At 38.3% G+C, this 26,272-nt stretch overlaps 2 protein-coding genes and 1 pseudogene across 2 annotated transcripts; all 3 read right to left on the reverse strand.

The window, feature by feature from the left end:
• Window positions 1-2,203: 2,203 nt before the first annotated feature.
• LOC145974289 (uncharacterized) lies at window positions 2,204-2,933 on the reverse strand (annotated as a pseudogene).
• A 79-nt stretch (window positions 2,934-3,012) lies between these two features.
• Window positions 3,013-3,541, reverse strand: LOC145974290 (uncharacterized). The gene is made up of 2 exons (XM_083104087.1): window positions 3,191-3,541; window positions 3,013-3,111 (listed from the first exon to the last, which is right to left on the reverse strand). Exons 1-2 carry the CDS (start codon window positions 3,539-3,541, stop codon window positions 3,013-3,015), a joined length of 450 nt encoding a protein of 149 aa, XP_082960213.1.
• Window positions 3,542-3,912: 371 nt separating this feature from the next.
• On the reverse strand, window positions 3,913-6,120 carry LOC145974291 (uncharacterized). The gene has a single exon (XM_083104088.1). It carries the CDS (start codon window positions 6,118-6,120, stop codon window positions 3,913-3,915), a length of 2,208 nt encoding a protein of 735 aa, XP_082960214.1.
• Window positions 6,121-26,272: the final 20,152 nt, after the last annotated feature.

Here is a 26,272-nt window from a genome sequence, read left to right on the forward strand (position 1 = left end):
GGAGTCTAACAATCTTTTATTTGACAATATTCTTTCGATAACAACTGATGGTGCACCGGCTATGACTGGCAAAGTTAATGGCTTCATTGCATTCATGAGAAATCTAAATTCCAAAATTATACCTTTTCACTGCATAATTCATCAATCTGTTCTTTGCGCAAAACTTTCTAACAATCTTAAGAATGTCATGACAATAGTTATGAAAATAGTTAATTATTTGCGTTCGCATTCGGCTCTACAACATCGTTTATTAAGATCATTTTTACAAGAATGTGATAGCGAATACATAGATTTGCTTATTCACAATGATGTTCACTGGCTAAGTAAAGGCAATGTATTGAATAGATTGATATGCTTACTACCAGAAATTCGAAATTTTCTTGAGTCCAGAAATACTAAAATTGCTAATGAATACTTCCAGTTTTTGAGTAACATAGAGAACATTAGCAAAATTTGTTTTATGGGCGATGTATTCTTCCATTTTAATGAACTGAACAAACATTTGCAAGGCAAGAATAAGGTTCTTTGTGATGTATACGAAATAATAAAATCATTTCAGCGGAAATTGCAATTGTTCGAAAACGATCTAAATTCGAAGGAACTGCTTCACTTTCCTTCATTGAAAACTCATATTGAAAGAAATCCTGATGAAGACATTGACATGGACATTTTTGTTAAGTTTTTACAAGATGTACAGATCGAATTTTCTTCGCGGTTTTCAGAATTTAACCAAATTTCTGATTTGCTTACTGCTTTGAAAAATCCGTTTTCTATGAAACCTAATGGTAACTGGGTTACACAAGCTATGCATCTTTTCGATAGTTATATTGATAAAGCAAGACTTCAACTGGAAACTATCGAATTACAGGAAAGCAGTGTATTGAAGGAAAGCTATCAAGCAACACAGATAACCAAATTTTGGACTGATTTGCCCGATGAAACTTATCCTAATTTGCGAAAGATAGGTTTATTTGTATTAACAATGTTTGGATCAACTTATGTTTGCGAAGCTACATTCTCAAAAATGAATTATGTGAAAAATAAGTTTCGAAGTCGTCTAACTGACCGTCATCTTGAAGATTGTTTGATTGCTGCTACTACTAGTTACAACCCTGAGTTTACCAAGATAATCAAAGATAGCAAATCGCAATTCTCACATTAATTCGTATTTAGAAATACATATATATAACATAACTAAATTGATAATATAATGATAATATAACAAAAAAACTAAAAAAACAACTAAAAAAACATAACAAAAAAAACTAAACTAAAAAAAACTAAAAAAACAAAAAACTAAAAAAATTAAAAAGAAACAAAAAAAACAAAAACAAAAATGGGGATTATTATTGACCCACCTCCACGTGGTAATCCCTGGCTAACGCAAAGAGGGCAATAATTTGATATTAATTTGGCCCGCGGACAATAATCAAATTTGAAATTTGGCCTCTTGAAAAAACTAGTTCGACACCCCTGTTCTACGGTGATAAAGTGCTCGAAGAGAGAAAAGAGAAAAAAAAATAAAAACAGAGAGATTGATAACGCGGTTCATGAGTGAAGATTGTCGTGTGAGAACGAGATCGTATAATACAGCGGTGTAGTAAGAGTTAACAAGTTTCGTAGGTAAATATAAGGTTTTAGGAATTGAATGTGATCTCACGCATCCGAGTGCGGTAAATTGTCGTTGGCCGGTAGTACAATAATTTTGGTAAGTGGTCGGACAAGTTCTGAGGAAGCGGTGCGTAACGTGACCACGCGGATGACGCCATCCTCTCCGGGATGCGTCTTGATGATCCGGGCGAGTGGCCATCGAGTGGGTGGAGTGATGTCTGAGCGAATGAGGCACAACGTGCCGACTTCTGGAGGGCGGTGATCTTTGATCCACTAAGGTCGAGACGTCAGTGAGTGGATGTATTCCCAGGACCACCGTTACTAAAAGTGGTCACGCATCTGTTGTAGTAGCTGCCACCGTGAGAGTCTGCTTGGCGCCTCTTCGGCAAGGATGACTCAGGAAGTGCCAGCAGCGGAGCTCCTATGAGGAAATGTCCGGGTGTTAGTGCGGATATGTCGTCAGGGTCGTCGGTTAGGGCCTGCAATGGGCGTGAATTGAGGCACGCTTCTATCTGAGCCAGCAGGGTGCTCATCTCTTCGAAGGTCAGCGTTGAGTCTCCTATCACCCGTCGCAGGTGATGTTTTGTTGACTTCACCGCCGCCTCCCAGAGTCCGCCGAAGTGAGGTGCGGCGGGAGGGTTGAAACGCCAGGACACTCCCTCCAGGACACTCCCTCCAGGGAGATGGCCTGTGCTATGCGGTGACTGTCGGCAGAAGAAGCGCTAAACATTCTTCGCAGTTCCTTGTCGGCGCCGATGAAGTTCGTGCCACAGTCCGAGTACATTTCCTTGCACAGGCCTCGGCGTGAGATGAACCGGCGGAATGCGGCGAGGAATGCTTCAGATAAATAATCTGAAACAACGTCCAAGTGGACAGCCCTGGAAAAAAGACAAATGAAAACTGCTACGAATGCTTTGTGTGCTCGATGACCTCGACCCTTGCTTGTGCGGATGAATATTGGACCGGCGTAGTCGACTCCAGTCCTGAGGAACGGTCGTGCCGGTGTGACTCGACCTCGAGGAAGATCGCCCATGAGAGGTTGGGGTGAGAGAGCTCGCCAGCGGGTGCACGTCACACATCTGTGGAGCACTCGTTTTACAACGGCTCGTCCTTGAGGTATCCACCATCGCAAGCGAAGGAGTCCTAGTGTTAGCTGCGCACCGCCATGCAATGTCCGACGGTGACAGGATTCTACTAGGAGTTTGGTTAGCCACGAGTCGGGAGGCGTTATCATGGGATGACGTTCGTCATAGGGCAGCATTGCGTGCTTCAGTCGGCCTCCGACTCGCAGTATACTATGGTCGTCGATGAAGGGAACCAGTTTAGACAGGCGGCTTCGATGAAGCATCGGACGGGATTTGCGAGCGGCAGCGAGTTCGGGGGCGAAGTGGATCTCCTGAACTACTCGAAGCCACCGGAGAAGAGCCGCATCGATCTCGCCAGGATGTAGTGTGACATCATGGGCGTGGATGTTGGTCCGACGCCAGCGATGACACCAGGCTGAAACTCGTAAGAGCTTGTGTAAGAGTGAGAACCGGAGTAAAATTTCTGGCTCGGTGGTGGTTTGATATGTGGTTACTGATAGAGTTGATCTTATTTCAGGGATATCTTCGATTGGGTCCTCGCCGCCTCCATTTGGCCATTGCGATGAGTCCTGGCGCAGCCAGTTGGGTCGCGTCCACCAGATGGGATGATCCAGGAGGTCTTTCGGTGAGATCCCTCTCGAGGCGCAATCAGCGGGATTTTCTCTTCCCGGGACGTGTCTCCAGTGAGCGTTGGGTAACTTCTGCTGGATCGAAGATACTCGATTGGCAACATACATTTTCCATCGAAAAGCGTGCCCCTTGATCCAGTGAAGGGTGACCTTGGAGTCGGTCCAGAGATACACGGATGCTGCCGACAAATCCAGCGATGATCGAATGTGACTCATGAGGTTGACCAACAAGGCGGCGGCACAGAGTTCGAGACGAGGAAGAGTCACGGGCTTGATGGGAGCAACCTTGCTCTTGGCTGCCAAGAGGTGCGAAGAGGGGTGGTTGACGGACGTGGTGCGGAGGTAGACGACAGCAGCAAAGCCTCTTTCTGAAGCGTCAGCGAAGCCGTGGAGTTCGATATGTGTCTCGTCGCTTCCCGTCCGTAGCCAGCGCTTGATGCGAAGTTGTCTGAGAGAAGGAAGCTCTGTCAAAAGAAGCTGCCATTGTTTAGCATCCTCTGCTGGAAGAGGTGTGTCCCACTCCAGCCGCTTTAGTCAAGTTGACTGGATCAGGATCTTGGCCCTGGAGATCACAGGAGAGAGCCATTCTAGTGGATCAAATAGCCGCGCAGTTTCAGCGAGGACTCGCCTCTTGGTGAGCGACGTTGAGATGCGAGGCTGAATGGCGAAGGAGAAGTCATCACTTGCCGGCGCAGCCCCAGAGTAGAGTGCCTCCTTTCCCAGGAATGATGAGCCTGAAGAAGTTGATGATCCTGGGGAATGCCTGATAAAAGGGCGGCATTGTTCGCTGCCCACTTTCGCAATGGGAATCCGCCCGCCGTGCAGATCCTTCGTAGTTGCGATTGAAGTGAGAGTGCTTGATGTATGGTGTTGGCTCCGGTGATGATGTCGTCCACGTAGCAGTCGCGTTGCAAAGCTGTTGCTCCCTGTGGGCCACGTGATTCCTCGTCGAGTGCCAGCTGTCTCAGTGTTCGGACCGCGAGGAATGGAGCACAAGCGAGATCGTAAGTTACTGTATTCAATTCGTACTCGGTGACTTTGTCATTTGCAGACGGACGCCACAAAATTCGTTGGAAGCGACGATCCTCTGGATGGACGAGAATTTGCCTGTACATTTTCTCGATGTCGGTGATGAAGACAAAGCGGTGTCGACGCCAACGGAGAAGAATGTCGGCCAGAGTTGGCAACAGATTTGCGCCGACAAGAAGATGAGAGTTCAGCGATTCCCCTGATTTGATGCGTTGAGATCCATTGAATACGACACGGAGTTTTGTGCTGGAACCGGTTTCGCGGAGAACTCCATGATGGGGTAGGTAACACATGGAGGAATTGCTGATTCTCACTGGACTCATGTGTTTCAGATTTTCGTATTCGTGCATGAAGTCTTGGTAGAGAGAACCGAGCTTTGGATCTTGATGGCACCGCTTCTCCATGGCAGCCAGAAGGCGCTCGGCAGACGTTCGAGTTCCAAGGAGTGAAGGCGGCAAAGATGCGAACGGTAAGCGAACAACATATCTTCCGCCTGCGGTTCGCGTGTGCGTTCGCGAGAAGAAGCTTTCGCACTTCTCATCCTCTGGCTTGAGAGAGACGGAAATGGATGGTTCCTTTTCCTGTTCCCAAAAATTGTGCACTAGCTGTTCCAATTCCGAGTCGATGGTGCATTGGAAGGCCGCTCGTTGATCCCGGACTGATGCAGAGTCGGATCCACCTGACAGGATCCAGCCTAGAGTGGTCTTCTGGGCAATGGGATCTTGAGAGCCACCCTTGCGGAGACCTTCTACGAATATGGTCGAGCAGACCTCGGCGCCTAGGAGCAAATCAATCGGGTCGCGCTCGAAATATTTGGGATCTGCGAGCGTGAGGCCGTGGATGTGCGGCCACGACGAAGACCCCTTGGCAATCGGGCCTTGGTAGGCGGAGAGACGAGGCAGCACATGGGCAACGGCAGTGAGTTTTATTCCCGTGACCGAAGATGATAGGTTGAGCGTAACCTTGCCACGGGTTGCGCCGGATCGGGTTCCGCCGATGCCGACGATGGAAATTGCAGAGCGAGAGCAAGGTAGGCGCAGACGCTGCGCTAGCGCCTCTGAGATTATGGACACCTCGGAGCCTTGGTCGATCAGAGCTCTTATCTGATGGAGGTCCCCGACACGATCAGCTAAGTTCACACGAGCGGTCGCAAGGAGAATTGCCTTGCGGTCTGAGGGTCGACGCACGGCGGAGAGCGTGGTGACCTCGTTGGTGTTGGACGAGACGTATGCGTCGTGCAACATGGTGTGGTGCTTGGCTTTGCATGTCAAGCACGTTTTGACTGACTGGCATTTGGAGATCAGGTGGTTCCCGAGGCAATTATAGCAGAGCCGGTGTGATTCTACGAGGGATTTCCGATCGACGGCGGACTTCGTTTTGAACTCACTGCACTGCATGACAGAGTGCTTTCCTTGGCACAGTGCGCATTTCCAATGATCAACGCTGTGTTTAGTGTGCAGTGACTTTACTGATCGCGACGTGTCGCCGCAACCTTTCGAAACCGCCTTCGGTTTTGCGGCATTGAGTGTGAGAATTCGCTTCGTAATGAAATGAAGGAGTGTGTCATGATCCGGCGGTTCTGTTGAGTCGGAGGTGGAGGATTCCCACTCCATTCGTGTGCGTGAGTCTAACAGCTCGACTACGAGGAAGTTAAACAAGTCCATGCCGTGTGAATTGATGGGTCTCCCTATGCTTTCCTGAGCATTGACCGCGGTCATGACGGCATTATGAATGCGACTGAGTTCCTCGGCGGATTCTCCTTTCATTTTGGGCACGGCGGTGAAAGACGCGAAGTTCGAACGAATCAATTCCCGTTTATTTTCATAATGTTCGCAGAGGATTGACCATGCGCGTCGATAGTTTTCACTGGTCACAGTTAACGACCGAATTAATTTTTCAGCGGCTCCCTTGACGCACGAGGTAATGGAAACGCTCGACATTGGATATTGACGGATTCTCTCCGATAACCGAGAAAAAAAGATCACGGAAGGACGGCCAGTCTTCGTACGCGCCTGAGAACGTTTGCAATTTGATGCGAGGAAGCGAAGTTTTGACCGCGTTCTCGCGGCTTTGGTCATGCTTTGCAGGTGACGCAGCCCTTAGATCTTCAGCATATTCGCCCAGTAAGCTTTTTTGCAACACGTAAGTGCTTTCGATTTCTTCAATAAGATCAGATTGAGCGTACTCACTTTCGTTGAATTTATCCTTGAGGCCTGCTCGAATGGCGTCATGTTGAGCCTCGGCCTTCTTCCACAAGCTGTCAATGATGCCGATCCTGGCTTCGATGCTACTGACAGAGATGTGGCTCGTACCCAACTTCTTGAGGTTGTCCATGCATCGGGATATTCGCCCATGAATCTCCTGCTGAGCCTCTATTAATGACCACACGTCCATGCTCATTTTGATTGACATTGATTTCCCTTTTAGGTTGCACTGTACTTCTGAGCACGTCACTCACGAACTTGCGGACGCGGATGTGGAAACAAACGATCCGGCTCGAAGGACCAGAAATTATGTTCGCGAGAGATGGTGAAACGGCAGTGATACTTGAGCTATGGCACGAGATTGAACGTGCAACGAAGAGAACAGCATGACACGTATTCCCCTTTTTTTGGTTTAACGAGTTTTATTTTGACAAAGCACTTAACAAATAATAGTCACACGAATAACATATAAAATCAAACAGAGTCACGAAGCAGTTTACTGGAAGCGTATGCGAATAATCGTAGTCGAACAGAAATAGCGGTCGTTGTAAGCGTTGGATTAGCGGTGTAACAAAAGAGAGATCTGCGAAGGTCCGTGTGAGTAAGCGGTCATAACGAAATAGCGGTTTTAACAGAGCGGTTTAGCAAAGCGGTTTGACTACGAAGAGCGAAAAATGCGAGACTCCGAAAAGTGCAAGACTCCGACGGGTCCCCGCGCGGTGCCCATTATATAGCAAGCGGAATATTGGGCCCGTTGCAACTCAATTAATTTTGTATCTTAGCGGTGACCTCAGGGCGCCGCGCATTATTGGCCGCCAATGAGGTCTGACATCGATGTTTAGCGGTTGATGCGCGTGCTCTTTTTCGATCAGCTGATTGGCACTCAGCTGATCGTGACGTATGGGTGCGCATGCCCGTACGTTGCGCTGATTGTAGAGACGGTTGGCATTGTTTTAACGAGCCAAATGTTTATAACGAGCGTTTCTTATGCGGCAAAAAAAAGGATGTAAGATGACTCGAACGTTCGTGTTTTTGGTGAATAGAAATTTCGAGAAGTTCTCGATGCCCGATAAATTCGAATTCTCGAATTTATTAAAGTGAAAAATGCGGATTTTAAATCAAAATGCTAATAATGAATTTCGAACATACATTCTTTTACTTATATAACAATAAGTAAAAGTTATCCGAATTATATTGTGTTCGATGTCATTTTAAACGCAAAAATTTCATTAATCTCTTTTTATCAAAAAAGATCAAATAAAATATAAAAGTTTTACTTTTTATTTTATGGAAATTTGAAATCGTAAATTATTATAAATAACGAAAAAGTTTCCGATATCGAACATTGCGAAGTCTCTTACATGAGACTTTATTTATAATATTCACGAATATATGTCAGAAAATAGAATGCATTTTTTATTCATTTGAAAATAATTTTAATAGAATAATGAAAATGTTGCGATTAAAATAATATGAAACACGATATAAATCGCATAAATTTAGTTAAATATATAATTATAAAACTTGTATTATATCAGACTAATTAAAAATTACCCGATTTACGCCGTGTTTGATATCATTTTAATCGAAAAAATCTCATTAATTCATTAAAATTATTTTCAAACCGATGAAATTAAAAATAAAAGTTTCAATTTTTATTTTATAAGATGTTTACATTTTCATGAATTCAGAATGGATAGAGGAAGCGAAGAAACCGATTGATAAGAGACTTCGGAACTCTTTGATGATAGGTCATCTCGCTCGCTCTCTACTCATGGTTTTGCTTTCTCTGTCATACTTGACAATCGTGATAGACAGCTCGAAAAGATAAGTGGACCCAAGAATCGAGAGCGAGAGAGACAGTAATAGATGCGAGCGAGAGGAAAATAATAGTGTGAAAGAAAGATCCGATTCTCGAGTTCGAGTCCTCGTTGCTCGTGCTATTTCTATCTCGTTCGCTCTTATTGTTATTTCGCTCGTTCTTATTACCTCGCTTCCTCATGTAACTCTCGTATCACTTTTATACATACATACGTCCATACATACACACACCCACACTCACACCCACCCACCCACACACACACGCGCGCGCGCGCGCGCGCACACACACGCATATATATATATATATATATACACGTACAGATTATATATTTTACCAGATGCGGTTTGCATGTGCGCTCTAGTTATTAATTAAAAAATACTTTTTAAAAAATATTTATCCCAGAGGCGATTTATTCGTGGACTGATGGTTCTTAGAAATATTTCATACTAGATGCGGTTTGCATGTGCGCTCTGGTTATTAAAATATTTATTTCAGAGGCGATCTATTCGTGAGCTGATTATTAAAAAAAATCCAGAGGCGATCTAATTCGTGTGCTGGTTTAAGAAAAACCCAGAGGTGATTTAATTCTGATGCTGGCTATTCGAAAAGTATTCCAGAGGCGATTTAATTCGTGTGCTGGTTATTCAAAAAAAATCTAGAGTCGATCTAATTTGTATGTTGGTTATTCAAAAAAAATTCGAGAAACGATCTTAATTTGTGTGCTGCAAGGTGTGCTGGTTACTTTCAAAAATGTTTTACATCAGATATGATTTGCATGTGCATTCTGGAAACGAAATTTAAACGAAATTTAATTCAGAGATCATAAAGACACTGCCTCAACTAAAAGGCATATTTGATAAGAATAAACATCCAGATAAAATGAATCAATAAACAGATTTTTACACGTTATAAGAGGATTCTTATTTTGAAAGCGTGCTATATATTGCGATAATTCTTATATAATTGTAGCATGTTATATAGCGACAAAAGCTAACAAATTATTGGAGCAAATTATACTGATCGCTGACGATTTTTTTTGATGGCACCAAGCTTCGAATGTACGATAGCCCGGCTGTGTGGTGTCTATTGGTGCCTAAAAAAAAATTACTTTCATTGCCGTTGCCTACAAATAATGTAATATTTGAAAAGCTTCGACTTGATAGCATATGCTGTGAAATTTATGCTGCGGCTTTCACTATACTACTATAAACTATAGCCTTAGAAGGAAATTCTTGTAAGGAAAAATATTTCAATAATGTGAAATGTACAAAGCAACATTTTTTTAAATTATAGAAAGTAAATTGCCTTTTCCAAAGTGATAAATTATTCATATATCTTACATTTATCATATCTGATCACGATATTCCAATGAATATCGTTAGAAAAAGACGCCTCAGTACACAAATATCTCATTTGCATATATCGGAGAGACGAAAAAAATATATATTATGGTTGCGTGTGAAAATGGATGATGAAACCTATTATATTATCGATATAAGTCTATCATTTCGATGCTTTTGAGACAAAGAATGTATTATGAAAATATTTATATTATTTATAAATTTTACGACATTACATCAATTTGCATAAAACATTTTATATTGTTAGCTTTTGATTATATCGATTTAACAAACGTCGTGCATAAATTGTAATTTGTAGAAAGTTATATCTTTTATCTTAGCAAATATCTTTTTTATTGTATATACAGAATGTCGCAGAGTACTATACATATAAGCGCTTGTGAGGAACGCAGTAAATTGAAGAAACAAGTCCCATAGCATTGTATGATTTTCGCAATAATAAAAATTATAAAATAAATAAATTATATAATAATATTAAATAAAATCGAACGAATGTGTAGCTACGTGTGTGTTTGTGTGTTTGTGAGAGAGAGAGAGAGAGAGAGAGAGAGAGAGAGAGAGAGAAGCGCTCAGCCCGCCGGTAGGCAAGGTGGACCTCGCTTTACAACTTACAGCATATATCCATTGTGATTCAACTCTTGCGTCCCCTACCGGCGGGGTGGTTGCGGGAGGGGGGCCAAAGGCCCCCCTTGCAACCCCCGCGCGCGCGCGTGTGTGTATGTGTACACATACATTTGTGATATTTTTTAATTGATTAAATTGTATTAAATTCTATATAAATTTAAATTGTATTAAATTGTATTAAATTCTATATAAATTTAAATTGTATTAAATTGTATTAAATTCTATATAAATTTAAATTGTATTAAATTGTATTAAATTCTATATAAATTTAAATTGTATTAAATGTATTTAAAATAATTATTTCTTTATATAACAACTAAAATAGTAGGTTTATGAAAAAAATGCATATAACTTTTTTTGTAGTTTTTCAGCGACTTTATTTTCTGCTTAAAAATTTTTTTCTCAAATTAATATTTTCGGAGATAAAAAGCATTAAAATTGTAAAATTCTTTTGTTAATAACTTTCTAATAAACAACGAGCGACGGCTAAAACCTTTTGGATGTTATTCAGGACAGTGATCTTGACAATATATGTCAAGGTCAAGGTCATTCGGGCTGGGTCCCTTAAACAGCAGTTTTACCACATAAGTACAAATGTACATACATAATTATACATAGTTAAGTCTTTGTTCAATCATTTAAAATCGATTTTACATGAAGAAAAAAAAATAGAGAGAGAAAAAGAGAACTCATGTGAGAGATATTTTTACAAATATTTATTTATTTATTTCAGGCAACGGTTACCTCTAACAAAATTAACACCGGAAAATTTTAGAATAATTTTTTTCCGGTTAATACATTCTGACAATTCTATTTTTGATGTATATGAATATATAAAGTACGTATATTTACAAGTTAAACATAGTATATGTAAAAATTATTATAATGAAATAAAGGTCCGTTAGATAAAATCAATAAAAATTAGTTAAAAGGCTACAAGGACCAACGCAATGGTGGAAATATGCAAAAAATAATAAAACGGTTATTACAATAAAATAACCATATGAAAATGTTTATTTAATTTGAACATGACAAACGCCGCGTTTCAATCCAATTCGGATCCTTTTCAATGTCGACTAACAAAGTGAATAATAAACATTAAGATAAAATTAAAATTAACGGTCATAGGAGAAATGTAAATAAGTTTCGGAACAACGCAAAGTCAAAAAATCGGAAGCAAATATATGTACAATAACGGAAAATTTAAACCGTCAATCACAAAAAAGGAAAGAACGCATCGCATTAACGTATCGCCACAGAAAACCCGAAAGCTCGTACCGCATACCACCAGTATACCGTTAAAAACGAGATGATCCTCTCCAAAAAAACCGGAAGGAAAACCCACATACAGGTCCATGACCATTTCCAAAAGAAAAAACAGTCATTTATAATTTTCATTGATAGTATATGTAAAATGTAAATACAACAGTATTATACATACACAATACAACAAACAGACAAACAACATTAATATAATCAGATAAATTTTAATTTTATAAAGATTTTATATAAATACTTTGTACTTATTATTATACTTATTATACTTAAACTGTTATGATTTATTATGGATAAATAGAAATAGATTTTTAATGAAAATCTTGACATTTTTTTTATAATAATTTCACTAATGTCAAAGGTATCTAATTTATGAAAGCGCCTTTATCACTGACTATTTTGCCACCTCTGAGCCCGCGAAACTCTATGTCATTCGTAATCTTTAAAGTTTCGTAACTCATGTCATTCGTAATCTTTAAAGTTTTCGCATTTGAAAACTATTACAATCTCGGCATTTCCATATTAGAATTTTCGTCTTAAAATGTTACAAAGAATTTGTCATTGTCAAAATATTTATAATCAATTTAGATACACCTTGTATACAGGGTGTCCCTGAATGGTCTGTACAAACTGCGAATAAGTTCCAGGGACCTAAACAAGCAGAAAATGTCCCATAAACATGGGGTCGGAAACGCTTGCTTCTGGAGTTACGACGGTTCGAAGTTTTCCTGCAATAGCTGGAGAAATTATCACGTCAAATCGCATAGGTGTTACAAAACTGTGAATTTATTTATTTCCTCGATTTTATCACGGACATAACAGGACAGTACACTTGTTATAGCAAATGCTCGAAATAGCCTCCGTTCGCCAGACAATGCGGCGACGTGCGCAGGCTTCCTTGGAATCTAACGGAGGCCATTGAAAAAATGTAATTTGCAATTAACAATTACATTTTTTTTTCGAAACAATTATGTATTTTCTTTACACCAATTGATTCCTCTCATTATTTTGTACGTAAAAGTATTAAGGTAAGATAATCGAAAAATGAATATTTTACAAGATATTTTACGGTTTATGTAAAATTAAGAAATTATTTCAAGCCTCATAACTCGGAAAGTACTTAATGAAAACTAACTTAATTATAGTGTTTTGGAAAGCTCTCGAGATGAGCTACAAGAATTTGCAAAAATATATAGGGTATTCCATTTAAAAAAATTGAAATGACCTTCACGTGAGCTTCAAATGACTTCAAGGTCAAACTAATAACACCACCTTATGTCCCCCTTGAAACCATACAATTTTTGTCTGAAACATCTTTTTCTAAAATTAAAAATAAGAAAGTTATTTGGGGTGGGACATTAAAATGGGACACCCTGTATATGTGTATATACAGGGCGATCCCGAAAAACCTTCCGTCTGTAAAATGACGTATTCCTGTCACCATTCTAAGACAATTTTTCCTTTACCAAAATTTGATTTGAAGCGTCGTTTTTGAATTATGAGCAAAAATAGTTAGTAAATCACGCGTCGGGTACGGAAGACAGGCAGGAGCGGCGCGGCGTGCCGCGAGCGTGGGCGCAGCTGACCGCCCGACGGGTGATTACCACCGCATGAGTCGCTAACTATTTTATCTTATAACATAAAATTATGCTTTAAATAAAATTTTGTTAAAGAAGAAAATGTCTTAGAATTACGTCAGAAATACGTGTTCCTTAAAATAACGTTATTTTAATAATGAAAAGTTGTTCCGGATCGCCAGCCGTCCGACGTTGCAATCAGCTGATTGCTACACGCGATGTGTGTATGGCGGAGTGTGTGCGTAAGAGAGAAAGAGAGAGAGAGAGAGAAAGGGAGAGAGAGAAAGAGAGAGAGAGGGAGGGTAGGAAGGACAGACATGCATACACACGCACGCACTTTTTTTCTCGCTCTCTTTCTCTCTTTTACGCAACACTCATACACTCTCTCATTCAGTCTCTCACTCACACTCTCTCGGTCACTCACTCACTCACTCACCTGCTTACTCACTTGCTCACTCACCTTGTAGCAGCGTAGCGAATCTTCATGCTATGTATTGTTGTTATCTGCTGCACGGTTATGATTGCTAGAGATGCGCGACACATCGAAATTTTTTCGATTATTAGTCTCACACTCGATTGACACAATACAGATTTCGTGATAACAAGTTTACTGTTTATTCACTCACTATCGATTTATCGATACCAAAAATTACTTTCAAAGAAACGCGAATGCAAACAGCATATGACTCGACGCGAAGCGACGGACCGCGGAGACTGCGCGACCACAAGAGTTATGTTGCCAGAAACGCGATACGCGACATCTAACAAACGACTTGCCCGTGGCGCGTGATTGACGCGAGATAAGACGAACGATCGGCTAAAACCTTCGCATTGCGAAAGCGGTAGAAAACATGAAACGTATAATGACATACTTAAAAAATTAATTATTTATTATAAATAATAACTATTTCTAATTATAATAAATAATTATTATTTTAAAAAGCATGTGTTATACGTTATTACGTTTTCGAAATTATTGCATTCACGATGCGAAGATTTAAGTCAATCGCAAGAATAATTTAATTAAAATTACATTTGGAAAAATTTATTTTTATTCTGCTCACAATGAATCCCAACGTGAAAATGTATTGGTCGCTCTGAAAAGAGCGGATTGACTAAAAAAATTTTAAAGCAGATGCTCAAAATGCCCGCCATCCATCCTAATGCAAGCTCTCATGCGTTGATTGCATCATCGATCGTGCGTCTAATTTATACGATCTTCGCTGGGAGTCTATGCCCCTCCTCGGCTCCCGCGACCAATCACTAATTAGCGTCCGCGACATTCGCGATTGGTCGCGGGAGGCGAGGAGGGGCATAGACTCCCAGCAAAGATCGTATAAATTAGACGCACGATCGATGATGCAATCAACGCATGAGAGCTTGCATTAGGATGGATGGCGGGCATTTTGAGCATCTGCTTTAAAATTTTTTTAGTCAATCCGCTCTTTTCAGAGCGACCAATACATTTTCACGTTGGAACATTTCATTGTGAGCAGAATAAAAATAAATTTTTCCAAATGTAATTTTAATTACATTATTCTTGCGATTGACTTAAATCTTCGCATCGTGAATGCAATAATTTCGAAAACTTAATAACGTATAACACATGCTTTTTAAAATTATAATTATTTATTATAATTAGAAATAGTTATTATTTATAATAAATAATTAATTTTTTAAGTATGTCATTATACGTTTCATGTTTTCTACCGCTTTCGCAATGCGAAGGTTTTAGCCGATCGTTCGTCTTATCTCGCGTCAATCACGCGCCACGGGCAAGTCGTTTGTTAGATGTCGCGTGTCGTGTTTCTGGCAACATAACTCTTGTGGTCGCGCAGTCTCCGCGGTCCGTCGCTTCGCGTCGAGTCATGTGCTGTTTGCATTCGCGTTTCTTTGAAAGTAATTTTTGGTATCGATAAATCGATAGTGAGTGAATAAACAGTAAACTTGTTATCACGAAATCTGTATTGTGTCAATCGAGTGTGAGACTAATAATCGAAAAAATTTCGATGTGTCGCGCATCTCTAGCAATCATAACTGTGCAGCAGATAACAACAATACATAGCATGAAGATTCGCTACGCTGCTACAAGGTGAGTGAGCAAGTGAGTAAGCAGGTGAGTGAGTGAGCGAGTGACCGAGAGAGTGTGAGTGAGAGACTGAATGAGAGAGTGTATGAGTATTGCGTAAAAGAGAGAAAGAGAGCGAGAAAAAAAGTGCGTGCGTGTGTATGCATGTCTGTCCCTCCTACCCTCCCTCTCTCTCTCTTTCTCTCTCTCCCTTTCTCTCTCTCTCTCTCTCTTTCTTTCTTACGCACACACTCCGCCATACACACATCGCGTGTAGCAATCAGCTGATTGCAACGTCGGACGGCCGGCGATCCGGAACAACTTTTCATTATTAAAATAACGTTATTTTAAGGAACACGTATTTCTGACGTAATTCTAAGACATTTTCTTCTTTAACAAAATTTTATTTAAAGCATAATTTTATGTTATAAGATAAAATAGTTAGTGACTCATGCGGTGGTAATCACCCGTCGGGCGGTCAGCTGCGCCCGCGCTCGCGGCACGCCGCTCCTGCCTGCCTTCCGTACCCGACGCGTGATTTACTAACTATTTTTGCTCATAATTCAAAAACTACACTTCAAATCAAATTTTGGTAAAGGAAAAATTGTCTTAGAATGGTGTCAGGAATACGTCATTTTACAGACGGAAGGTTTTTCGGGATCGCCCTGTATATACACATATACAGGGTGTCCCATTTTAATGTCCCACCCCAAATAACTTTCTTATTTTTAATTTTAGAAAAAGATGTTTCTCAGACAAAAGTTGTTTGGTTTCAAGGGGGACATAAGGTGGTGTCATTAGTTTGACCTTGAAGTCATTTGAAAGTCACGTGAAGGTCATTTCAATTTTTTTAAATGGAATACCCTATATATTTTTGCAAATTCTTGTAGCTCATCTCGAGAGCTTTCCAAAACACTATAATTAAGTTAGTTTTCATTAAGTACTTTCCGAGTTATGAGGCTTGAAATAATTTCTTAATTTTACATAAACCGTAAAATATCTTGTAAAATATTCATTTTTCGATTATCTTACCTTAATACTTTTACGTACAAAATAATGAGAGGAATCAATTGGTGTAAAGAAAATACATAATTGTTTCGAAAAAAAAAATGTAATTGTTAATTGCAAATTACATTTTTTCAATGGCCTCCGTTAGATTCCAAGGAAGCCTGCGCACGTCGCCGCATTGTCTGGCGAACGGAGGCTATTTCGAGCATTTGCTATAACAAGTGTACTGTCCTGTTATGTCCGTGATAAAACCGAGGAAATAAATAAATTCACAGTTTTGTAACACCTATGCGATTTGACGTGATAATTTCTCCAGCTATTGCAGGAAAACTTCGAACCGTCGTAACTCCAGAAGCAAGCGTTTCCGACCCCATGTTTATGGGACATTTTCTGCTTGTTTAGGTCCCTGGAACTTATTCGCAGTTTGTACAGACCATTCAGGGACACCCTGTATACAAGGTGTATCTAAATTGATTATAAATATTTTGACAATGACAAATTCTTTGTAACATTTTAAGACGAAAATTCTAATATGGAAATGCCGAGATTGTAATAGTTTTCAAATGCGAAAACTTTAAAGATTACGAATGACATGAGTTACGAAACTTTAAAGATTACGAATGACATAGAGTTTCGCGGGCTCAGAGGTGGCAAAATAGTCAGTGATAAAGGCGCTTTCATAAATTAGATACCTTTGACATTAGTGAAATTATTATAAAAAAAATGTCAAGATTTTCATTAAAAATCTATTTCTATTTATCCATAATAAATCATAACAGTTTAAGTATAATAAGTATAATAATAAGTACAAAGTATTTATATAAAATCTTTATAAAATTAAAATTTATCTGATTATATTAATGTTGTTTGTCTGTTTGTTGTATTGTGTATGTATAATACTGTTGTATTTACATTTTACATATACTATGTTTAACTTGTAAATATACGTACTTTATATATTCATATACATCAAAAATAGAATTGTCAGAATGTATTAACCGGAAAAAAATTATTCTAAAATTTTCCGGTGTTAATTTTGTTAGAGGTAACCGTTGCCTGAAATAAATAAATAAATATTTGTAAAAATATCTCTCACATGAGTTCTCTTTTTCTCTCTCTATTTTTTTTTCTTCATGTAAAATCGATTTTAAATGATTGAACAAAGACTTAACTATGTATAATTATGTATGTACATTTGTACTTATGTGGTAAAACTGCTGTTTAAGGGACCCAGCCCGAATGACCTTGACCTTGACATATATTGTCAAGATCACTGTCCTGAATAACATCCAAAAGGTTTTAGCCGTCGCTCGTTGTTTATTAGAAAGTTATTAACAAAAGAATTTTACAATTTTAATGCTTTTTATCTCCGAAAATATTAATTTGAGAAAAAAATTTTTAAGCAGAAAATAAAGTCGCTGAAAAACTACAAAAAAAGTTATATGCATTTTTTTCATAAACCTACTATTTTAGTTGTTATATAAAGAAATAATTATTTTAAATACATTTAATACAATTTAAATTTATATAGAATTTAATACAATTTAATACAATTTAAATTTATATAGAATTTAATACAATTTAATACAATTTAAATTTATATAGAATTTAATACAATTTAATCAATTAAAAAATATCACAAATGTATGTGTACACATACACACACGCGCGCGCGCGGGGGTTGCAAGGGGGGCCTTTGGCCCCCCTCCCGCAACCACCCCGCCGGTAGGGGACGCAAGAGTTGAATCACAATGGATATATGCTGTAAGTTGTAAAGCGAGGTCCACCTTGCCTACCGGCGGAGTGGTTGCGGGAGGGGGCCGAAGGCCCCCCTTGCACTCCCCGCGCGCGCGCGTGTGTATGTGTATGTGCACATATATTTGTGATATTTTTTAATTGTATTTAATTGTATTAAATTCTATATAAATTTAAATTGTTTGCCTTTTTTTTATTTATTAGGTGCGCAACTAAGTTCCCGCTGTTTGTCAATAGATTGCGCCACCAATAAGTGTTGGTCGATTTCGACATATCCAAAACGTCATGAACCAAGCTTAGACATATGGTAAACAAACCGTTTTGACACAGTAGTGATTTTGTTTTGGCGTCATATACTTTTGGTTGTGTGAAAATGTCTGATTTTGTGCTAAATAATCGTCATTTGCGGGAAGTGTTGATTTTCTTCTTTCATTCGAAGAAAACGGCGGCTGAAGCGCATCGAGAGCTCCACAAAGTTTACAGAGATGCTGCTCTAAGTGAAACAACGTGCCGTGATTGGTTCCGTCGCTTCAAAGACGGTGATTTCGATGTTGACGACCGTCCGCGTGAAGGAAGGCCAAAAACCTTCGAAGACGCTGAATTGGAGGCATTGCTCGATGAGGATCCATGCCAAACGCAACAAGAGCTTTCATCAGCATTAGGAGTTACCCGCCAAGCCATTTCCAAGCGATTGCATGCGTTGGGAATGATTCAAAAGCAAGGAACTTGGGTTCCTTATGATTTGAAGCCAAGGGACGTTGAGCGTCGTTTTTTCGCCTGTGAACAACTGCTCCAGCGGCAAAAAAGGAAGGGTTTTCTTCATCGCATCGTGACGAGTGATGAAAAATGGATTCATTACAGCAACCCAAAGAAAAGAAAGTCATGGGGACTGCCCGGTCATGCTTCTACGTCGTCGGCTCGGCCGAATATTCACGCTGCGAAAGTTATGCTGTGTATTTGGTAGAACCAGGTCGGTGTTATTTATTATGAGCTGTTGAAACCGAACGAAACCATCACTGGGGAACGGTATCGACTTCAATTGATGCGATTGAGCCGAACACTGCGCGAAAAACGGCCACAATACGAGCAGAGGCACGAAAAAGTGATTCTACAGCATGACAACGCTCGGCCTCACGTTGCCAAACCCGTTAAAACCTACCTGGAAACGCTCAAATGGGAAGTCCTACCCCACCCGCCATATTCCCCAGATATTGCGTCGTCCGATTATTACTTGTTCCGTTCGATGGCACATGGTCTGGCTGATCAGCAGTTCCGCTCATATGAAGACATCAAAAAATGGCTTGATTCGTGGATAGCCTCAAAAGATGAACACTTTTACCGTAACGGTATTCGAGCTCTGCCAGAAAGATGGGAAAAAGTTGTAGCTAGCGATGGGCAATACTTTGAATGATTCATTTGTAACCATTTTTTCACAATAAAGTTGCATTTTCATAAAAAAAACAGCGAGAACTTAGTTGCGCACCTAATACCTTTAATTTGCCTTTTTCTTGCGTTTTTCTTTACTTTTATTCACGTTTATAACTTTCAACGCGACAAGAGGTCTGTTATTGTACATTGTGTCCGAAAATTAAGTTCCATTTATAAAACTTCTTTTGTTAATAACTTTTTAATAAACATCGAGCGACGGTTAAAACCTCCTGCACGTTACTCAGGACAGTGACCTTGACAACATATGTCAAGGTCAAGGTCATTCAGGCTGGGTCCTGAACAGCAGTTTTACCTTATATGTATATCATTATACTATTGTATCAAATTGTCATTAATTTTTAATGATATAAGATGTATTATATTTAAAGTATCATTAAAATATATGGTAATTATTTACTTATACGGACCACCTCCCGATTTCAATAAATCTCACATATATTATCAAGATAATCATTCTGAATAATATTGTGAAGGTTTTAGTCGGCGGTCATTGTTTATTAAAAAGATATAAACAAAAGAAGTTTCATAAATTTATTAATGCATTTATCGAAAGAAAAGTCAATTGTTGCATAATTTCACATAGATTTGTAACTTTCTATGCAAAGTGAAGTGTATCCCGCATCACAAACACGGGTTGGGTTAGGTTATATCTTCTGAAAGTGGAGCCCCCGCAGGGAGGCGGAACATACTGTACCTACGCATGTACTTCCTAAGATGAAGCAAAATTTACTCTTAATGGAGGTCAAGATTAAGTGAACGTTGCTTCAGAAGATATAATCCTAGTAGCACACTTTATCGCAGCAATATTGTCTAACAATATATATCCAATATTTCCCATGTTAGTCCAATATTGCAAGTAGACGCGATTTCATTTTGAGCCAATATTGAATTGTAATATTGGACGAATATATTATTTTCATCTTTAACCAAGATTGGCTAATTATACATACCCAAACATTTTTACATTGGATATAGATCAGTTTCTAATATATGACGGAATTCGCCATCGAAAAAAAATTAACCGTCTGTGGTTAATTTATGGAACTCTGGAGCTCCTCGCAAAAGCTAGAGGAGGTGCGGCTATAATAGACCGCACTCTTTGACTGATAAGTCGTGACTCGTGGGACCTGTGCTGCGGCCTTATATACTGCTTCAAATGGAGTCCCACTCTTGGGTTAAGTGTTTTCCTTTTCGCCACCTAGTGGCGACGCGCAAAGCTCACATATAATGTGTGAACGTGCAATATTGGCACACATTTACATTTACTTCATAACCAATATTGGTATTATAATAGATGCAATCATATTGGCAACACATTTATATTTATTTAGTAGCCAATATTGGTCATCATGGGCACTGCAATATTGGCAGAACACTTGCATTTTGTTAACAACCAATATTAGTTTTACATTGGGAAATATTGGCCAAGACATTTCCAATATAACCAATATTAAACAAGGTATATCAATATTTTGCCAATGTTTTGTGCTACTAGGGAACCCAACCCAACCTGTGATGCGGGATACACTTCACTTTGCATAGAAAGTTACAAATATAACATTTTTCGCGCACAAATAGTGTAATAACTCATCATATTTTGTTGTTAAAGCGAGAAATTCGTAGAACTTCATGTTAACTGTACAACAATCTGTCTTGTACTAACTCACCTTTTCTTAAATATTTTCAAAGTCATAAAAAATATCAAAAACAGAAGCCTACCATTGTTCGACTACCTGATTTCAATATAAAAAAGGTAAACAATGTCAAACGACAACATAGTTTATATATGGTGTCATAAAATTACATATTATTCATTAGACATTTTTCGTGTTTATAACTTTTTAATAAATAATGACCGCCGACTAAAACCTTCATAACATTACTCAGATGATCTTGATAACATATGTGAGAATTATTGAAATTGGGAGGTGGTCCGTATAAGTAAATAATTACCAAATATATTATGCAAGAATCCGATATTAATTCTGAAGTATTATTAAAGACTTACATTATTGTAGTTGCTTGAATCACACAATCGGCCAATGGATCACGAGTGGTGTAAACCTCCTGAATCAAATTTCGAAGAGTATAATGCAAATCCAAGCGTTTCTTGGCTTTTTCTAAGTTAAATTTTGCACTATAAATGTAGAACTTTAATCGTTGTCCAGAGATATCTATGAAGTATAAAATAATGTTGGTTATTATAGACGCTAAAATTCCATAATGAAAGAAATTATAAATAAATATAAATAAGTTGAAAGCTTACTCTATATTTGCCATTGTACTTTACAAAGATGTAACACATTAATTTTGTCAATTATTAATAATTAAATAATTAAACGCGTAATAGTTATGAGAAAGATAATGTGAAATAATCAACATTGTGAAAATTATGCAAAAGTTATATACTTAAATTATATTCATACTACTTATAATAAAAATTAATATTTACGTTTATACTTGGTAAATGTTTATTTTAGGTTACATAACACGAAAAATTTTCATTTTGACATATATTGTAGAGGACATTCTTAAGTAATACACCATTTGAATTTTACAACGGTCTTTCTTCGTTTCTGAGATGGCATTTTGAAATTTCATACTTACTTGTATTGTCTTTCATTATTTATGTATTTATATTTCTTTAACATTATGGCAGAATTATATCTCCTACACGATCTATAAGATAAATATAATTTAACAAGCTATAAAAATTGTGCGCTTTTTATTTTACCTAAACTTTGAATAAGTGTTTATATATAACTTTTTTCGTTTTGTAAAGTACATATGTGGACCGTGGGTTCCGCCCCCTTTCGGGAGGGACACAAGAAGATATAGCCTAACCTAACCTGTGTCTGAAGTGTAGGATATACTTGGTTTCGTATGAAAAGTTGCAAACTTGCGTAAAGCTATATGAATCATGTGAAGCGAGATATATTTCATACGTCGGACGTGGATTGGATTAGTCTTTTCTGGGGGTGCAGGGGCTTCGCCCCTCCTCCGCCTACGCGTTTACTTAAAGAGTAAATGTAAACAAAAAATATAAATAACTTTCCAGATAAATTTGCAATGTTCCCCGTAGAGGGGGCGGAACCCACGGTGTCCATGCATGTACTCTGCAAGACGAACCAAAGTTACATACAAATATATATTCTATTAAATATATTTCTTCTTGAATGTACACGCACCGGCAGAAATGGTGTCCTGGTATGCTTGTGTTGACGTTCACTGACGTCACACTCACACAAGCGAAGCGCGCATGTACGTGGGCCGGGCAGCGAAGGAGATAGTGGGGGTAAAGTAGTGGGAGTTCCGATGTTGCGTCCTTCGCGCACAGCATAAAAGCGAGAGAGAAAGCATTACAAGACGTGATCAAGGATGCAAGATCTTCTCCGCAAGCAACATGCCACGCGTAGTGGAAAGGGTAACGGAGATGTGAGCGTAAGCGTACGTGTGAGCTCGGCGCTTCGGCGAGCTTCGGATAGAAGAAGAGGACAGAATACAGTTTTCTGTCTCTTTCTTACCAAGCAGGCAACGAAAGCGACGGGCGACGCGCGACGCGGGACGCTGCTCGCTCTTCGATATCTCAATATGTTTCTCTCTCACAGTTTTTCTTTATGTTTTATATTTTTGTTATAAATATATATAAATATGTACATACATAAACGTATAATATATTTATAATGTATATATTACATATATATACACACACACACACATGTTTTGTAATATATTAAATATAATTAATTTTTTTATATATTTAAAATATGAAATTAAGAAAAATAACGAGTGCCGACTTTCCACACCACCCATGAGGTATCACCAATGGCGCGTTAGGTTTTTTATGTGGACCTTCGCCTGAAGCCCTATTATACCACATTGTTTTATAATATATTTTAGGAGGAAAAAAGGAATAAAGTATGGGAAAGTAAAAATAAATACTCCCTGAATTATTTTTTGTTAGTTATTTAATAATTATGAAAATATTTAATATAATTTATAATTTAATAATAATAGTAATTTTTAATAATGGTCGAGCCTCGTCGGTCTCGGCCGCCTCCTCGGTCTCAGCCGCCTTCTCGGCCTCGGCCGCCTCTTCGGCCTCGTCCGCCTCCCCTGCCTCCATTATTTCGGGCGACGCCCCATCCGCCCCTGGTGCCCTGGTTCCGCCGGGCATACCACCGGGCACGAGACTGGCCGCCTCCTCTTTTTTTTGGATTATTTTCTGAAAAAAATTAATAAATTATAATAATGCATATACATATATACATATATATATATATATATATAATTTGATAAAATATAATTTAAATATATAAAAAAATAATATACTATTTTGCTGCTGCGGCGGCTGCGATGGCTGCGGCGGCTGCTGCTGTTGCTGCATGTATAATTGCAGCTGCTGATGCATCAATTGTTGCTGATGCAACAATTGTTGCATCAGCTGCTGCATATTTGGCTCTTGGAGAGCGAGCGCGCCCATTTCTGCATTGATTTCCTCTAAAATTTAGAAAAATTAAAAAGATGAGTTTCTTAGTATTTTTTTATACAGTAAAACATTTTGTGTTAAATTTAACATGTCCCAATTTATTCACTCTAATTTTAATGTTAATTTAACAGAAGGCCAATATGTAAATAAATAACACAAGTAATATGTAAAAAATTAACACAAAAATGTAACATTTGAACGTTATTGTGTTGTTTTAACTCTTAGAAACGGTGAATATTAACTCAATGCAGAAAAGTCAAAATAACACAACGACAATATGTTACATTAACATAAGAGTATGTTAAAATTTAACACAAAAATTTCTACACAAGAAACATCTACAGAAATACAAAATGTTTTTTACCGTGTACAAATATATAATGATTTACTTACGAGCCATTATGTTGACGTTCAGTCCAAATCCGTTTATCGCCGTCCTTTCGTGTACTGAGAATGAGGCACATTCGGCATTTGTTCATTTGTTTATATACGTGCCTTGTGAAACCTTGGTGTTCAAGAGACTATCACGATCCCGATTGTGAGTTATTATTTAAAATTTCTATATATCTTTATCCTTTTGACTCTTTATCTTCTTTTATTCACTCTTCTTTAATTCTTTGTTTCTGCCTATTTTTTATTTCATAAAAATGTGCGATGAATTAAAAAAAATATCTAAGCGAAGCTTTTCAGAGTATTGGCACAATGATGAGCGAATTAAATGTTGGATACGCAAAGTATCTTTTGATGAGAGCTTGTATCATTGTACAATATGTAATAAAAATATTTCGTGCAATACACATGTTTTGAGACATGCGAATTCTGTGAGTCATAAAAATAATATTAAAGAAAATACTTCATCTTTAAATACTGATAATAACAATTCAGATAAAAAAACATCAGAAAAATGTAAATTTAAAGAACAATGGCTAGATATTGAATTATTTAAGCCATGGCTACACAAAGTGTCACATGACGTAAATTTATTTTTTTGTTCATTTTGTGATAAATCCATGGTTGCTGATTTGTCGAAAATTTATCGTCACGCAGAATCCAAAGCACATATAGAAATATGTAAAATTAAAACAGAAACAAAGAATACGAACGAAAATGTAAACGTAGTAGATGATTCACTTTTGTCGTTTGAAGAGCGAAAGAAAATAGCAGAAATTCGGTATGCTGCATTAATTGCTGATAAAAATATTTCGCATCAAACTGCAAAAGAAATCCTCAGTTTTTTTCAACATATAGGAGAAGATCCTAATGTGTTAAAAAGCATGAGCATGAGCCGAACAAAATGTAAAAACATTATTACAAATGTTGTGTGCCCGGTCGAAACAGATCGTGTCGTCAATAAGCTTCAAAATACAAAATTTAAAATTTTTATTGACGAAACATCTGATGTAACAAATAATAAATGGATGACTTTTCTTGTTCGATACGTTGATCCAGAGACATTAGATATTCACTCACAATTAGTTAAATTAATCGATATTGATGCCAAAGATTCAAGCGCAGAAAAGTTGTTTGAGGCATTTAAATGTGAAATGTGGAAATTACAGATACCGTTTTTAAATATCGTAACCTTATCATGCGATAATGCATCTGTTATGACAGGAAAACATTTATCGTTTAAAAAAAAATTGGAAGAAATATGTCCACATTTATTAACATTTTCATGCCCATGCCATTCTTCTGCATTAGCAGCGCATGCTGCTTATTCTAAAATGCCTGCATATTGCGAGAATTTCTAAAAAAAATTGCTACTTATCTCAATAGCAGTCCAAAACGTACAGCTATTTTTCGGGAATTTTGTGAGTGTTTCCAAGAAACAAATCGCAAAATATTGAAATTATGTGATACACGCTGGCTTTCGCACTATTTATGCATCGAAAGGCTTCTTGAATCTTGGGATACAATTAAATACTTTCTTACTGAAATGGTTGTAAGTGTAAAAACAAATTCTGGAGAATATCTATTGTCTATGATGGACAACGTAGAGATGAAAGCTTATTTCCTGTTTTTAAAATACGTTTTAAATTTCTTTAATGCATTTAATGCATTCTTTCAAGCATTAGAAACAAGGATTCATTTATTACATCCAAAGTCTAGAAACTTTCTTTTCCAAATCTGTCGAAATTTTTTAAAAGAAAAATATTTAAAACCATTTTCTACAAATATTATAAGTAATGATACTAGGAGAGTTCTAACCCAGGGGCTCCAGGGGGGGTGAGGGGCGAGGGGGAACCGCGGCGGGGGGTGACGTCACGCGGGGGGTGACGTCACGCG

This window comes from Camponotus vicinus, unplaced genomic scaffold (assembly GCF_025532165.1).
Source record: "Camponotus vicinus isolate PSW18456_S1 unplaced genomic scaffold, iyCamVici1.0 SCAF_7, whole genome shotgun sequence".
Lineage (NCBI taxonomy): Eukaryota > Metazoa > Arthropoda > Insecta > Hymenoptera > Formicidae > Camponotus > Camponotus vicinus.

What these genes read in the sequence shown, in the direction of transcription:
- LOC145974291 (XM_083104088.1), bottom strand. Translation starts at nt 6,120, where the DNA reads ATGAAAGGAGAATCCGCCGAGGAACTCAGTCGCATTCATAATGCCGTC.
- LOC145974290 (XM_083104087.1), bottom strand. Translation starts at nt 3,541, where the DNA reads ATGAGTCACATTCGATCATCGCTGGATTTGTCGGCAGCATCCGTGTAT. An exon ending in AAATAAGATCAACTCTATCA is followed by an intron (nt 3,112 to 3,190) that starts GTAACCACATAT and finishes TACGAGTTTCAG; the next exon opens with CCTGGTGTCATCGCTGGCGT.